The sequence below is a fragment of the Arachis ipaensis genome, chromosome B4 (genome assembly GCF_059453495.1).
Source record: "Arachis ipaensis isolate K30076 ecotype BB chromosome B4, ASM5945349v1, whole genome shotgun sequence".
Taxonomy (NCBI): Eukaryota; Viridiplantae; Streptophyta; class Magnoliopsida; order Fabales; family Fabaceae; genus Arachis; species Arachis ipaensis.
In genome coordinates, this window is record NC_142439.1 from 165,043 (window position 1) to 182,539 (window position 17,497).

Here is a 17,497-nt window from a genome sequence, read left to right on the forward strand (position 1 = left end):
CCATTTTAGTAGGTGTCTTCATATTTTAAAGATATATTATTTTATAAACACTAGTTTTCTAATCCTTGTAGTTCTTTTGAATTAATTCTAATAATATTTCACAAAACGGGAAAATGTTAATACACAAGATTAGTGTAATATAAGAAGCCCTAAAAAAAGGTTATGATAACGCTTGTAAACCAAAATTTGATAACATGAGATTTGAGATTAAAAATACATGATAATGATATAACAATTGAGGGGAGGAAAAAAGGAAAGAAAAATTCACTGTACAATTGACATCGGTGGATATTATCCACCATACCCACTGTAACAATCTGGTTACTGACGGTGGTGCACCTGCCATGTCTTTCAAGGGACTCAAAGTAACAGCTGCATTTATCATGATAACGCAATAATGCAGCATAGAATATTGTGTATATGAATGAGGGAATAGACAGAGAAGACAACAGGTGAAAGGTGGAATCTTTAGCATTTACAGGCTTCAAATTTTAACCAGAATGCGCCAAATGCGGGGCAGCACCTCATGAATTTTCATCACAAAATTCAGACTGGGACCCACCTGGATGCAAATCCGGAGGAGACCATTGATCTGGCACCATGAGAAAATATGCACTCATGGCTTTCCTAAACCGTTTCTTGTACTGCTGAGGTGATATAACAGTTGGAGAAGTGTTCTTAGGTCCACCGAGAATGCCTGAGGTCTTGACCCAAGTTTCAAGGTGCTTGTCCCATGTATACTGTCTCATGAAATCAATTATGCCTAAAACCAGCTCATGTTTATCCTCATCCACACCAACCAGCAATGAGTAGTCCATCACATATATTGACTGCAACAAATACCAACATTATATTACCAAAGAATAATATATAGTAAAACAAATAGAGAGTAGCTTGCAAGTGCTTGCAGCATGTTACTGTTACATGGATGTGATTTTCTTTTCTTTTCCTCTTTGGTGGCGGGGCAGGGTGGGGTGGGGAGATTGATGGTATGTGGCAAAATAACCCACAAAGGTGCAGTATAATTCTACAGTGTGAATAATGAAAATAAGAGCAGTTAGACATACCGCAAGGAATGCAGTGTCATTCCACACAGCCCTCTCAAGCAACCGTTTTGCCTTGTTCCCAACAAATATTGGAGACGTTGGCATAGATTCAATTAGATTCTGATCCAGCAGGACTTTATTGCTTCCAGTTGTATCTGGATTGTACCGTGATCGAGACGAACCTTTGAGATCATAAAGCCGTCTAATGTTACGCCTATAGAGGAGATTTTCCATAACCAAGACATCCATTTTAGTTTCCTTCCCCCCTTTGAGGTGCTTTGATGTTACCTTCAAAGTGCAAGTGTACTCAATGAAAACAGACACACTAGTATAAAAATGGTTGTTCCATATCTATGATGCACTCATTTATGGCTATGACTAAAAAGTACACAAGCACTTCATCAATAACAATTTCTCTACAACTTGAAATACGTGAAAATGTTATTAGTAAAAAATTCTATATATCAAAATTAAAGCAAATTTTAAAAGAAAATGTACCTGATAAATGCCCAAGATTTTTGCAAGGCAAGTTGGACTTCCAGTACTGATTGACTCAGATAAGTACTTAAAATATGCTGGTGCAAACTTGATGAATGACTCAAGCTCTGTCTTTGTAACCTGCTTGATTATAAATCTATCATCCAGGGTTTTTGCAAAGAAAACATTGCTCTTTCCTCCTTGGGCCCCCCACTTCTTGCAACGACTAAGGGACCTCACGAAATCTGTCTCAGAAGGGCAACATGTTCTTCTCAGGGCCTCAAATCTCTTTGCAAAGTAACAAGTAACTGTATATTTCACCTTTGCAAGGGAGTTGCTATCATCACTAAAAGACACCCTGGCATGCAAATCTTTGGTGTATAAGAGTGGGTCACCAACCAGCAAACTCTGAGATCCAGCAGTGGACAACATGCTCTCATCAGAGGACCCAAAACTCCTGTAGCTACTAGCAATTGACTCATCAAAAGAGCTAAGAGAAAGTAGACTGGTTGTATCAAAAAGTGGCAATGAAACTGAACTGTCAGCACTGTCTTTAGCTTTGTCAGATTCAGACATTTGGACATGATAATCGATTGACATAAGCACATATGATATGATACTAGTAGGTTCATCATCATATACAGCCACTATGGCATCATTTATACCGGCATGAAGAAGCAGTCTGGCTCCATTCTGGCGCTCCAACTCTCGAAATGATAAAATGTGGACTGGGTTGTAATCAACAAGCTTCTGACTGTTGAACGCAGAAGTTTTGTTGATTGAACTAAAGAGGTTGGCAAAAGGCATCCCAGGCCATCTAGTATCAAGCCCCTTTGAAAGCAATTTAGAGTCATTATCAGCAGTATAGTTCTCACAATTTGATTTTGCTGCCACTAAAGTTGCCTCAGGTGAATGAACCATCATAGCTGAATCAGGAGGTGAAGAACCATTTATTGGGTGAGTTTCACCAGTCCATGCAGCATCAAGGGTATCGGACAAATTACCCATAATAGGAAATTCTCCCTCTGACAAAGCCCTCCGTACAGATCCTCCAATCTCTGGGGACTCAGATTTATCATTGACATTTGCACCAGCAGAGAGTGAGAGATTAACCTTGTCATGAGTAGTGTCTTTACCCATCTCCCCACCGTTAGTCACTTCACCAGACGTGCTAAGGTTGCTAGCATTTTCCAAATTATGGCTTCCATCAGGTTTTGATTCCAAAACAGAGGAATCAAAACTGCTATGACCTCTTGCTGGCCTGGCAGCTCCATCTGCCTCTACAACCTTCTCCCTAGAACCAATTGACTTCTCTCTCTGACAGGAATTCCTGGGATCTCCTAGAAAATTTATTCTAGATGCATATATCAGGCGCTGGTCCCAAACAAGTGAAAGGAGGAGGATATGTCTGCGTAATTTATTGAGCTCTAGAATATCAACCACAGGCTGGCCAGCTTTGACCTCTTTATGCACCAACTTTTGTAACAAGTCCTAAGTAATCCAGCATTATAATTGGAAATCAAATATAAGCAAACTATCATCTTAGTCAAAGAAAATCTACAAGTGTTAAATGAGCCAACACCAATACTGATATATTCAGGACAAAGTACATATTTTGTAGAAAAACACCAATTCTTTTTTTTTAGAAAGCTCTTAGAACACATCATAAGTGGAGGGATAGATATATAGTAATAATAATTATAACAAATTAGGAAAATAGAATCTGGTTGAAATTTCTTATTAAAATCATCAGGGAACCTTTTTCCCTTTGCTTTCTTCTTGTTTTTGTTATGTTTTGTTTTTTCTTTTCTTTTTTTCTTTTGTTTTTCCTTTTTTTCTTATTAAAATCAAACAACCAACCTCTAATTCTTCTCTCTCTTTCTGCACCATCTCTTTAAGTTCAGAAACTAGATGCTTAACATCTGAAACTCTATTTCCTCCCACCCGCAGCCCAGTATCTGAGACCTTCTCTAAAAGTTGATGTAATACATTACGCACTTCACTAAACAGTACTTCAGCCCTGTTCTGAACCTGGTGGTTAAGATCAATAATCTCATCAGTACAGGAGAACCCAGAACCGAATGCAATATCTCAACTACGATTAGCATACCAACCTCAATTGCTTCTCTCTTTAGCCAGTCCTGATTATCATAGTTGAATTCAAGTTTAGGTGGGGGAAGATAAACAGAATGGAGGTCAATAGAAGCATAGCGAAAGCAGGCAACCATCTTCCCAAAACTGCATTTAAAGACAATGATTCAACAAAACAACCAAAAGTTTGATGCAAATGTACTCAATTTTATTGGGCACATAAAGTACTTCAATCAAGAGAAGGAAGTGCATTTCTCAAAAGAACTGTTTGTTTAATCAGTACAGAAATGCAAGATTAAGAGTAGTTTACTCTTACATATGCTTGAGCTTAATAAATAACTGGCTCAAATTTTTATTCCGTGATTAACCACAAAAGAAATTTGAGCATACAAGTAAAAAATAAGGGGTGTATCCAGCAATCATATTTTCATGGTTTTCTAATGCCCACTTTATTGAATGAGAATGTGACATATGATTAAACAAAACCACAGAACATTGTAAGCATACCAAGTTCAGCACACTCTTGCTCGTTAAAATCTCCCAACATACCTACTTTCAACCTGTTTGGTTTAGACTCTCATCAATGCCAGCTGGCATTTGGAAGAAGGAAGTCACTACTTCCTTGCAAGAAGATTACACTTGAAATCATGATTTCAAATTGGAAAACAGACATCGGATAGATTCAATTTAGATAGAGTAAGCATACCCATAGAATCTTAAACAGTCTCTGTGCAGAGAATGACCACAACTTGCAACCCTGCTTGCTGCTGCATGATTTGAAAAACTCAACTCCAAAAACTTCCCAAAGGATAAGCCCCACGCTGCATCAGACATAACTACTCTTCGTGTAGCAGGAGGGAAACCATTTACACGAGGACATTTCAAGCACCTATGCCACATCCATATTTTACCTTCACGTTCACCTGGTAAAGGAAACTCAGATAGTTTCTTAACAGAGATGGTCAGGCTCCCTTGTCGGTGAGTATAACAATGAACATGAGCTTCAGATGGCATGTCACACGAGCGGCAAATGTAACTCTACAAGGAAATGTAAATCAGTTGGAATCATAGGTCAACCATTTGTGACGAAATTTATAAAGGAAAAGAATTGGTAAGAACAAACACCTGATCAAATAGCTGATCTCTTAAAAATCGTCCCAAAGGCTTATCAGAACTTCCATAGTATTTAATTCGTACAAGATGGGACCTTTCGCAAACAGTTCCTTTCCACACACAACGTGTTGATAAGAAGACCAAGATACTCTGATGATCTGAAGTTGAGGGAGGAAAATCCTCTTTTGAAGGTATCATGTCATCATAGATTCTGTTATTATTATCATGTTTTCCATAAAGTGGCTCAGGGTTACATCCCAGACATGCAGACGATGCTGTAGCTTTGATCTGGTTATCTCCAACTGACCCTGAAGGCTCCAAGGTGCCAAAAGAATCTGAAGTAAGATCATTGTTCAACATGGTTTCCCTTCTCTTCTCTTGTCTGTATTGAGAGAAATCTTTGGGGTGTTGATTATCACCCGCCTTGGAAGAATAATTAGGGAGGAAACCACTGCAATAGGAAGATGCAGTCTCCTCAGCTGGTTGGAAGGCATTGCCAGAGACTTCATGTGTGTGAACCGAGTCACCCATCAGTGGTTTTTCAATGAAACTGCTACAGGTAGACAGGGTCTTCTCAATTCTGAGGCCATAATTAGAATTTGGTATTTTAATGGGTTCAGCTCCCTGATGCTCTCTAGGAGTGAGAATAGAATATCCAGGAATAGTAGAAATTGATCTTTCAATACAAGATGGTTTATCTGGTAATGCCACGGTTATTGGAGATTTCAAGGGAAACTCTAGAGGTGAAGCACCTTCATCAGCCAGAAAAGATGTCTCCAGCGCCAGATGATAGGCTGCAAAGACTCCATATTGGACCACATGTTTCACCTTCTTCAACTCATCCCCACTAGCACCCCTGAGCAAGATCTTCAAAACACCAACACACACACACACACACAAGCAAAATAAATAAATAAAGAAATAAAAAAAAAGCGAAGCAAACAAATAACCTTTCTTCATCAATAATTATTCTGGACTAATTATGTCAAACCAATTTGCTATATTGCTACATTATTTTGGTTCCCTTCACCATGATCATTCAATCTTTTAAAATGATTAAACAAAATAATGTTTGATTGCAATTTACAAAGGAAATCATTCATGCCTGAGTAACATAAATTACAGAAGAAGTTTCCTTCTTGCAGTTGTTAACTATGTTGTCTGCTTTTCTTCACATTGTGGAAGTGTTAGTAAGGGATTGGGGATCTATCAGCCAAAAGTTTTGAATATAGGTCTAACAGCACTTCAGTTCCTATGTGCATTGTGAACATATGTAATACTAAAATTGAATCATGTCTAAAAATATTTCAGGTTATAGAACTTACAGTGCAACCCAGAGGTTTTGGGCAACCCTCAAAGAACATCAAAGTTTTTGTTGATTTTTTTCCACATTGCCCAGCACTACCATGCTCCTCAAAAAATTTGTCAACATGGAATGCTTCACAATAACCCACCTTTTGGGATGTTAGATGATCAATTGAAGGGACAATCTGTGCCCCAGTGCAACGGGCAATACGCTCTAAAAGTGGTTTTTTAATATTCAAAACAAGTGATATGTCTTTAGCAAGAAGGTATTCTTGAGCATAACGAGATACTGACTTCTCTACCAAAAGCACATTTGGGTGATGAGCACCAATCTTTGCAACTGCCATCTTCAAATGGTCCATTTCCTGCAGAAGAATAAAAAGACCACGAAACTCAGAACTTGTATTATAATAGAAACAAGATGAAAGAAAGACGACTTAGTATGCTTGGTAAGGTCAGAAATTGAGATCACATAAAAAGGAAAATTTTCATACATAAGCACCAATAACAGATAACACTACACACAGTTGTCAAGTGCATTTTTATCCATGAATATTTGTGTAACTATTAAGTCTTAAGAGATAGTTGGGTGGAGAGAACCTGCTGTAACAAAGTATCCACACTTGATAGCTGGTTAGAGATTCGCTGATACTCCAAAGCTCCTCCAAGTATAAGAAAACGTGGTTTATCAAATTTTGACGTCATTCGACGATGGGCCACATTCTTCTTGCAAACAACTCCTTTAACCACCATGCTGTAAAGACAAAAATTGAACATCAAGAATATGCAGAGACAGATAATAAAATACAATAAATATACTCACACGACACACTTCAATTCATCAGCCTCCTAAGAGAAAACATAAAATAAATTTTGTATGATAAAAATAGAAAGAAAAACCTCACAGATTTGTATTACACTACTACCAATATCCCTATAAAATAGAAACAGAAAATATATGCATGTAGTTTATTTTTGTATTTTCTTTTTCCATCTCTAGTGGGAGAATTATAATATCACACTAACATTACAATGTTCGTTCTCAATTTACTTCTTTTAGTTACAACTCAAACTCTTGGAAGAAATCATTAGTTTTATGACCAGTCCATCATTCATTTCTCTTTAGTCTTACCTTTCATTTCGGTGTCCACAGGCTATGCATTTGACCTTTACATATCCACCAGGATCCATACCTCCACCCCTGCTCATATCAGGCTTCAGAAGTGTAGCAGCTTCCCATGACAAAGCTGTAATTATATCCAACCAACTATCTTTGCCATTTTCATCATAACTAGGTATGTTTTCCACCTGCAAAAGCTGAGCTACCAGAGCTCTAAAATGCCCCTCCACTACTGTCTTCAAGGCCTTCCTATGCTCCTCACCTGATTTATCTCTGCTACGATATTCTCCAGAGCCAAAGCTAACAGAGGATTGCAGATATCCCCATTCTCCAGTGGTAGTAGTACCATCATCTTCATCATCATCAAAAGGAACAGCTTCTCTATCATCCTCTTCATCTTCTGGCTCAGGAGGGAGCCAAAGAAGTCCATTATTCTCAAAATCTACAGGCTCAATATTATTACTTGCCTCATTATACGGAGGTGATATGCATCCTTCCACATGATCGTGCTGATCAGCCTTCCCAGGTTCTTGGATCCCATCTATGCCTACAAGATCAAGATCCGAAGGTGACGTTGCGCAACTCAAACTTTTTGCCTCAACGTTATCTCCATTATGATGCATTTCATGAGGTTCATACACATGATCAATCCCATGAATGTTAATTGGATCCTCATAGTCATTGGCATGAGAATAATGCCTTGACTCTGTATCAGAATGATAGGCAACATAATCATCATCATCATCATCACTCCTGGCTCAGAACAATCAACATACAAATAACATTAAGAACAGAAACAATTAAATATCGGATAAAACACCAGATGCACGATGATAGTTTGATGCACTAGCCAAATATATTATTGAATTCGTCAATTAACCAGAGCCTTTAAATAACATTAAGATCTAATGTGGAAAGGTAGCCATCAACACCCCCCCCCCCCCTTCTCTCTCTCTCTCTCTCTCTTCCTCTCTTTCCCCTATTTTGGTTCAAGAAACCTACACAGAACCTCATCAAAACTTTTTTTGCACATCAATATAAAATCAATAGCCATATGCACACACAAGAATACATCTTAGCAACACTCACTCCTCTATATCAAATCAGATTCCTGAGTCCCAATAAGGAAGAATTCTTGCTCAATATATATGCATGAGAAATGTGAGGACATAAATTAACCCTCAACTTAAGAGCAGAAAGACAATCCAAAATACAAATGAACCAGTGTTGAAAAAAGATACCTGTTGAAGCAATAGCCAAATTGGTTAGAAGCCAAATCCCCTACGGCACCAGAGGGATTTGTACACCTATCAGGATTCAAATTTTCCTGCCGATCCGTTAACAGATCCATGGGGGAAGATTGAGGTGAAATATAAGGCACACGCTGGTAAGGTCCAGTTGAGTAAGGAGTTGAGCCAACAGTGCTACTGCTACTATGACAGGTGGAACTGGACTTAGTGCTGACCAAGCTTGTCGCAGATGGGGACGGGCTGAGACAAGGGGTGACCGGAGTGACATTATCAACCGTTGCTAAACCCTGCTCCCATTGTTTAAAGCAATAATTACATACCCTAATCCTATCCCAATCTTCGCGGCCACTTTTTGACTCATCCGACAGTGCAGGAACAGAATTAGCAGTGCACTTTGCACAGAAAACTCGGCCACATATTCTACAATGATGCCTGCGGTTGAATATAGTAAATTGTGAATCACATTCATAGCATACCCTACAACTCTGATCGGGCATCCAGAAGTCCCTCGACACATTTGGTGGTTCAGCCCTTCGAGGGATCCAAGACCTAACTACGTCAACAAGATCAGATATTTTCTTGTCAGGGGTACCCATCGACTGTGATTCCGCCTGAGCCAACTCATTGAGTCCCTCATTAGCCAGTCTTGTAAATATTCCATGTACCTCGGCCCATGATGCTAGAGAGAAACATGTGCATATAAACAAAAACACAAGTTCTTCAGAAACTGAAATGGAAGGAAAACAAAACAACCACCTTACATTAATTATTAATATGCACCAAATCATGAATTGTAAAAAGCAGAATATAACCAACTGATAGCCAGATATTCCATAATTAGATACTACTTAGAGGAAAAGCGATTTATTCAGAGATGGCAATCAAGTCAAAACAAAAGCAATATATACATGAACACCACTGATAACGCTGCAACGTGCTAAAATTCAACGCTAGATCAGAGAACAATTGAATAATAGTAATAAACACATAACGGTTTTGATCAGTTCGGTAAATTGTTGCAGCAATAGCATCCATAAAGATCAACAATCAATCCCCCAATTCCCAATTCCCGCAATTCCTCAGTTCACTAAACCCAAAACCTTAACATCACTTAAAAAACAAATTGCAACACTGAAATCTGCATCTTCTCAATTCATCATTAAGATGAACAAATAGTAAGTAATTACCATATAGACTGGTTCAGAAGTTCAGATTCAGTTCTGGAGCAAAGGGAAGAGGCCAATAGTGGCTACCACCGCCATAGAAAACAAAAACCCACGAATTGTATTTCAGTTCAAGCGATCAAAGTTCACTTCAATGCCTGAATTTTCAGCTCAACGACAAAGCAAATTAAACAAGAAACGGTAACCTGATGCAGAAAACAGTAAACAACTCAAGCAAACAAGCACAGAATAATAATCATCATCATCATCATTGAAGTTAGTCCTCAAAAATTTCCAACCCCTTCACCAACTCACAAAGCAATCAACCATGGAACATGCATGTAAAAAGCACAACTTTTTGCTTCGGGAAACTGAAAACCTCGGAAAAACAGTGACTTCTTCGGTTCGGAAACTGCAATCAGATCTCACACCTTCCTTCTCCTGAAAACCCCCGAGACTAATAATTTCAAGTAATGAAATATAGTAAAATAAGAAAACTTTTTTTTTTGAATAATTTTTTTTGGTGACTTTTTTTTTTATGAATAATTGAGGAACTCAAAAAATTTTCTATAATTTTTATATAAAAAATAAAATAAAATAAAATAAAAAAACCATTCGCTCGTCGCCACACCTTATCACGTGTGTACCCAACGCTCGCCACCTCATGTTATTTTTTTATTATTAGATATCATTTTCTGTAATTTAAAGTTATTTGTTTTGGAGAAATATTAGATGAGTAAATTATTTTTATAATTAAGTTTAATTAAGTTTTTTATTTTTTTATACATTTTTTTAATTATTTTTATTCTGCTAATAAATTATTAAACTAATTTAATTAAATTTATTTACAAAATAATTTGGTCATATAGGATTTTGTTGGTTTTATTACTTTTTCTTTTCTTGTTCTAATTTTTCAGTTAATTTTTTACGTTTCGAAATGTTTTATTTTGTGAAGAAATGTCAACCAAAAGCTACAGTTACACGTAGCTACTCTTTAGGATTTTGTTATTAATTATCATCTTCTTTTCTCCTTTAGTCACGATTATTATTTGTTTATTCACGAGAATTTTAACCTACTTTCATTAATATGGCACGTCATCTATATTATCACTTCAAGTAGTTTTATTTTATTCTTTCAAGTAGAAATTTTGAAATGATAAATTCAGAGAGATTGATTCTTTACCCATTCCATACAATGATAGTACTACGTCCTATTACAAGTTAAGAGAATATAATGAAGTGTAAAATTTATAATTCAATTAAATATTTGAATTTGCAAAAAGTTTTAAGATAATATTAGTGGAATATGCATGAATATAAGACTAGTTAAAATAACAAGTTCTTCAATCTCGTAAATAATATTGGTAGTTCAAATTTTAGGTGTCGGGGAAGTTTGTATGCATGCATATAGATAGGTATAAAAGATTTAGTTGTTATATAAAGATATATGAATGTTTAGTAGTAGTATTAATGTTTAGTATAATTTTAAAAATTAAATTATAGTTTTTTAAAAAATTATTTAAGAATTTATAAAAAAGTTAAAAAAATAACTTCTCTCATAATATTACTATTTTTTATCATATTTTTATAAAATAATCACTTTTAGAACTAAAAACCCAAATACAAAATAATTTATTTATAAACTATTTTTAATATAATCATTTAGAGATAAGTATTGTTTTGATCTTGAAAATCAGAATCAAAACCGTCCTCAACGTAATTTTTTTATTTAGAATCATCCTTTAACGTTTTCTTCGTATTAAAATCGTCTTTTTTAATAAAATTTTGTATTTTATTACTAAATTACCCCTATTCTAATAAAAAAAATTTATAAAATTAAAAAAAAAAAAGAAAAAATATGAAGTTACAAAGTTTAATAATTGAAAATAAAGCAAAAGAACTTAATAGATAAATATAACTTGGTTCATCAATTGCATATGTACAATCATGTCTAATAAAATATTGACAATGAGCATCTGCGTAATATGCATTGAACTGTACAATGCATGAGCAAATTATAAAAGTGCATAGACCCCTCGTCACCATGAACAAGATATAGAGGACCTGAAATTCAAAACGGGAATCACATTTCATATTTACATGCACGAGCTATGGCTTGAATCTGCAACTAGAAGGGAGCTTAATGGCGTAAACTTGAGTATAGATCTTGAAGACTGTCGTACAATGGTCCAGCTGCCTTTGGCCTGTCCACCATCCCTAGTAGAATGTCAGTTGTAGTGAGATAAGGATCCCCGTAAAACCGCAAATTGGCATCCATCCTTGTTGCAACTATATTCCCTTCCAACGACACTCCAACAAATGCCCCTATCAGTTCGGTAAAAATTGTATCAGCTATGCTTTCAAAAGAATCATTCTACCACAGAAATATATTGGGGTAACAAAATGAGAAATTAAGATATCAAGCGAGAGTAGCAGCTATAGTTGTGAAATTAGCTTGTTAGCATTTAAATTATTCAAACAAGGCATTAACAAACACACCTTCAGTCCACTATACCACATATTTCTACCATAGTTAAAACTTGATGTCTTAGTCAGCATATTAACAAGATTATGGTCCATACATTAGATTGCCTTGGCTAAATATTTGATCAGGTGTGGAAATTATTCAGCAACAGACAGCACTAAAATATCAAGGAAAGCAATAGCCCAAATATACTAATCAATTCAAATGAACAAAATTAAACATTTAAGTGGCATTTTTGTAAATAGAGTAGAACCAGCGATATGTGCAATAAAAAATCATTTAAAAACTACCTTTACTACAACTGTATGTATAGCACATGCCAGAACCCCTGTCACCAGCACGAACATCAGCCTCCAGAACTCTTCCAACAGGTCCAGCAGCAGCACTACAACCAGCACCAAGGGAAAAATGCATTCGACTGCAGAATGCCTTCACAGATTTTATATCATGAAGAATAACTATAAAATCCATAAGTTCGCCACCAATCTGGGAATACAAGATCAACACACAAATCTAAGCCATGCCAAGATTTTTAATACCTATACTAAATCGATCTTCTAAGGGTAATATTCAGTTAATGCAATAGAGTTGTGTAAAGATAAAGTCACAAAAAATATTATGTCAATCAAGATTAAATAGTAAAGGAAAATTAAACACAGATGTATTTTGAAATAGGTCCACATCCATTCCTTCTACTCTTTATCCGGTTTTCACAATTAACTCATAATAGTATGCATAAACATATTGGTGAAATAATACTACACAAGAACTAAACATGCATATATTCTCCTTACCTGAGCACCCCATCCTAAGCCCAGGGAGAGTACAGCTGATGGCGCAGACCATGATCCATCTGCTCTTCGAGCAACAACCAAACCAGTACCAATTTTGTAAGAGAGAAGTGCACCAGCTTTGGCAACAGTTAAGATCGCTAGGCCTTTGGCATTTTTTAGAACAGCTAGAGGGATGGACCTCTCAGGATTGGATTTGGCCACCTGCCCATTCAAAAAATTATTGCATATCAACATATATAAGTGCTACTCAGAAAATTTCATCTAGATGCTCCATGAATACACAAGTAGAGCAATTAATGTGGAGGTTTTAGTCTATCTTAATCTACTACAACTAAGATACATCAGTTATTAAATTACTTTTTGGTACTTAATAGAACTGGCAAAAACCACTCAAGGATCAAATAAGCGGGACAGCAAATAAAATGGAAATGGTCATAATTGGAACAATATATGAAGACTCTTGCTTAACGAAAACCTGCACAAACTTCTTTTAATATTGATAAAGAAAAGAACAAACCTGACAGTAGTTTTTCAATGTATTAGATGCTTTATATATCTCATGCTCCATAGACAAACCAACAGGAAGATTAAGCCACCCCCTAGCACAAGTCCAATCCATCACATCATGCTTAGCTACCTGCACAGCATTGCTTATAGTGTTGATAAGAACACCCTGCAAAGGATCGAGCCTATCATAGCAGGAATCACACACTCTCTGAGGATTCCTTTCCCTGAACCTAACAGGCAACAAACACCGGCCCTTGGTACAATTACGACAAAAAATCCCTCCACAAAACCGGCAATGATGTCTACCACGTGTAATCGCAGTAAACATAGCAGTACACTGCATACAAACAGTAGCAGAACTATCAGGGAGCCATTCTGGAGGTTCAGCCTCCAGGACCTCCTTGTAGGCACTATAATCAATCCCAGTTGGCTCGCAGAGGGGGGGTGCACTCGGCGTGTACACTGAAGAGTCAAGAAAAAGATCTCCATTCTTTCCGGAGCCAAGAAATGACAGATTTGAAGTGGGTAACTGCTGGTTTGCTGTAATCCTCGGAACCTTGTTTCGCCCAGTCAAAATAGCAAACAAACCAGAGACAACATTCTTCACGTTCACCTCTGGAGGCATGTTAGAGGGCATGATGTTATTGTTAGCACCACCAACATCATCATCTGAGTCATAACCTCCATCAAACAAGTCCCTATCCTCAGAAGGGAACTGATATAAGAAGTCTTTGTTTGAGGACTTTGAGCCTAGTGGACCAGACGTGGTACCGGACTTTGGCTCAGACCATGTAGAATCAACATAATGATTCATCTTACCGTAGCTGAAGTGATTATTTTCCTTTTCTAGCATAGAGAGGGAAGAGTATGTTACTCTACCATCAGAAGCTGCCATTCAACAAAACAAAACCACACAAGATTACATTCACATCAGAGAGAGAGCAATCCCAAACTGCAATTGAAAGCTCCAAGTTACAAACTTCGTCGAGAAGATATATATATATATAATTAAAAAAGCGAAAGGAAGTATGAACCGACAATTAAGATTATAATAAGTAGTGTCAAGAACATCGGTCACACGGGCACGAAGAGTTTATGGAAAACATAAATTGAGAATCGAATTGCATGCAGGAAAATCATTAAAATTGATCACGAAAAAGGTTGGAGGTGGTTGAGATTAGGGTTTTCGATGGACAGATTAACCTATAAGGGGGATTAAGGAAGGAGCAGGAGAATCAAACAAAGAACAAATAAATAAATACAAATATAAATAATAAATTTCAAATAAAAACCTTTAATTGGAACTGGATTGGTGAAGGTATGAAGCTTAATTGAGAATAAATTGGGAACGAATAAATGTTGCACCAATCGACGGGAAAGGGCGAAGATAACAGAGAGAGAGAGAGAGAGAGAGAGAGAGAGATAAGAAGTTCGATTGTTATAGAAGTTAGCAATTGCCTTTGCAAACGTACTAACTAAACTGCGTATCGAATGTTGCGTACGTACGTCTCCTGATAAACGACGTCGTTCAGATAACCTTTGTGCTTTCGGAATCATTTCATAAGTAATGTGAAGCTGATATTTAACTTTCAGATAATTTAATAAATTTTACTAAATTATTATTTGATAATTTTTAATTATTAATTTTAGGTGGCGGATTTTTTACTCTCACTTTTCTATGAAACTATAATAAAAATATTTAGGAATAGAACTCTATTTTTTGTTTTTGAAAGAACTAAAAATAAGATATTTATCCTTTTATATTTTTAATTTTTTAAAATTTTTCCTTTCTTTTTAATTATTCTTTCGAGGAGAGTCTCCACTAGGATTTCTTCTTACATTCAACATCGTCACAATTGATTCTGTGTAAAATCTTTTCTTTGATGTCTTCATGTCAGCTTCTACCGTCGCACCACACTACACTTTCAGTTGAGTCTGTGTTTTTGTTTTTCACTATCGCATTAATCTGCTAGGTTTCTCCAGTATCTTCGCCGATTCTATCCCTACAGTCGCTGTACCACGCATCGTTGTTGCCTACGAGCCCAAGAAAAATGGCTAGAGACAGCGTCCTTACCTGCGTGGCAATCGGTGCCATCAGTATCAGTGAGGATTTGATTACCTTGTTCTCTATTTGACTTTCATATCAAAACATACAGTTTTTTTGTTGTGTCCTTCACTTAGCAAAACATGCCACAATTTTCTTTCTCTTTCTTAGGTTTTCGATTTACTAATGATGTGTGTATTTTGAAACTTCTATTATATATGCAAGTGCTGTTTACGGGACATATGATGCAATTTTGCTGAGTCCTTGATTATGATTAATTATTGAATTTGATTGTTGTGATTTCGTTGGTAGAAACTATTTTAATTTCTAATTGAATAAAATTCTTAATTTTTTTATTTGAAGTTTAACCTCTGTTGTAGAAGTAGAGTAATAGTTGTGAAGAATTAAAATACAATGCATGGTGTCTTATATGAGAAAACTCATTGGATTAGGAGTAAATTTTAGAGATTGTATCAGTAGGAAGTCAAAGATATTTCTGATGATGCTGATTTGTTGAGTAAAATAAAATAAAATAAGAAAGATGACTGAGGGAAGGGATTTGTTGATTTTATCTCATGATACCTTTTGTAAAACTTGTTAGTTTAAACTTCAGAAATATTTAAATTTCAGAAACGTGATATTGAATGCATGTTTTTTTCTCTTTCTCTCTTTTTTAATTGGAACTCTTATGTATTATTGTATTTTTGTTGTAATTCTTTATTTTTATAGCATTTTGGTTCTGGCACAAAACTTTGTCTATACTATTGTAGCTTGTTGTTTGTCTTGCATTTAAAAATTAACAAAATTAATTGCTTGTCAAAACAAGATTTAAGACTAATTTCTTTAGTGATGTACAACTTGCCAAATTGTTTTTGAGTTTGTTCTATATAGGCAATCATGGAGTTAATTTTTCTATATTCTATCATGGGGTGCCCAATGTTTTGTGTGTTCACCCTGTTGGGCCACCGTGGGGAGCTCTCGACCATCGGGAAGGAATCAAGCGAGAAAACATAAGATGAGAAGACACCACATCCAACTAAAAATCTTATGGTGTCAAGTTAATGGGTCTCTCATCTTATAAACTCCTCACACTTCCTTGCTTTCTTTGATGTAGGACTAACTTCATGCACTCCTCATACTTGCAATATTAACAATACCAAACCTTAATAAGGACAAGTTTGTTGATTTTCTGAACGAGTTTGTAGAGAAGCATACTCAATAGTTCAAAGATTGCTAGTTTCAATAATATTGCATTACAGTGAAACTTGTTACTTTTGCCATTTAGACAAGTAAAAGTTTTAACAGGTTCCAATCTTAGGTCCAAAGTTTTAGTTGGTTTATAGGGGCTATATCCTATGCTTTATTGAGATTTTGCGGCACTTGAGAACCAATTGGTTTCCTCTGTTGTTGACATTTTTATTTACACTTGATAGAAACTAGTTCTTGGAGAATTTTATATATAGCTTGTTATCAACATTAATTAAAAAAATTTACTCTTTAGTTGTCTTATGTTTTTTAGTTTTTACGTATTATTTGGGGCTACGATAGATGTGCTCATCCTAAATGGGAACATTGTGCTTTGGCAGAGTAATGTATGTTTTTTCAACTTTTTTTTTTAGTTTTTATAATTTCCATCGTGTTGATTTTTATAATTTAAGGGTGATTAGCATTTGTAATTTTTGTCATTTTTAAACTTTAAAATTTTTACTCGTGTTTTAACATGCAGTAATTGGTTGATGAAATCATTAATAGTTTTTTTTTTAACAAGCTATTGTGGCTGGCATGATTCAATTCTTTGTATATCTAAACTAACGTTGATATCGAATCCAAGATTAAAGAAGTTAGAAACGTGAATCAAGCTAAGCAAGTGCAACATCCTCGCATATATAATTGCCACTATAGTTGATTTCAGCTCAACTTTCAGGTTTTTTTCACACACAGAAAAAACTAAAAAAAAGTCATATGGCTAATGCTATAATCAACATTACACATTTGCTTTCAGAGAATACCAGCTTGTCTCTTACAACGCTGAAAAATCACTCATTAATCATTATACATTTATACTCATCATTTCAACGTTGTAAAGGTCGTGCCACATCGTC

The 17,497-nt window shown here is 35.8% G+C and overlaps 2 protein-coding genes across 4 annotated transcripts; both read right to left on the minus strand.

Moving 5' to 3' along the window:
• Positions 1–166: 166 nt before the first annotated feature.
• Positions 167–10,122, minus strand: FAB1A (1-phosphatidylinositol-3-phosphate 5-kinase FAB1A). Of its 3 annotated transcripts, XM_016341682.3 has the most exons (13): positions 9,945–9,993; positions 9,590–9,771; positions 8,394–9,129; positions 7,165–7,905; positions 6,633–6,786; positions 6,053–6,397; positions 4,740–5,594; positions 4,321–4,652; positions 3,638–3,761; positions 3,384–3,554; positions 1,545–3,014; positions 1,068–1,334; positions 167–830 (listed from the first exon to the last, which is right to left on the minus strand). In XM_016341682.3, the coding sequence occupies exons 3-13, from the start codon at positions 8,996–8,998 to the stop codon at positions 525–527; spliced, it is 5,370 nt and encodes a 1,789-aa protein (XP_016197168.1). In that variant the 5' UTR covers positions 8,999–9,129; positions 9,590–9,771; positions 9,945–9,993; the 3' UTR covers positions 167–524. The 3 variants fall into 3 exon arrangements, with proteins under 3 accessions (XP_016197168.1, XP_088339442.1, XP_088339441.1); XM_088483316.1 differs by having other exon boundaries at positions 8,394–9,081; positions 9,590–10,122; XM_088483315.1 differs by having other exon boundaries at positions 9,590–10,122.
• Positions 10,123–11,445: 1,323 nt separating this feature from the next.
• On the minus strand, positions 11,446–14,837 carry LOC107638425 (RING/FYVE/PHD-type zinc finger family protein). Its single transcript, XM_088483317.1, has 5 exons — positions 14,644–14,837; positions 13,362–14,303; positions 12,845–13,045; positions 12,341–12,536; positions 11,446–11,890 (listed from the first exon to the last, which is right to left on the minus strand). The coding sequence occupies exons 2-5, from the start codon at positions 14,244–14,246 to the stop codon at positions 11,706–11,708; spliced, it is 1,467 nt and encodes a 488-aa protein (XP_088339443.1). The 5' UTR covers positions 14,247–14,303; positions 14,644–14,837; the 3' UTR covers positions 11,446–11,705.
• Between the last annotated feature and the right edge of the window lie 2,660 nt (positions 14,838–17,497).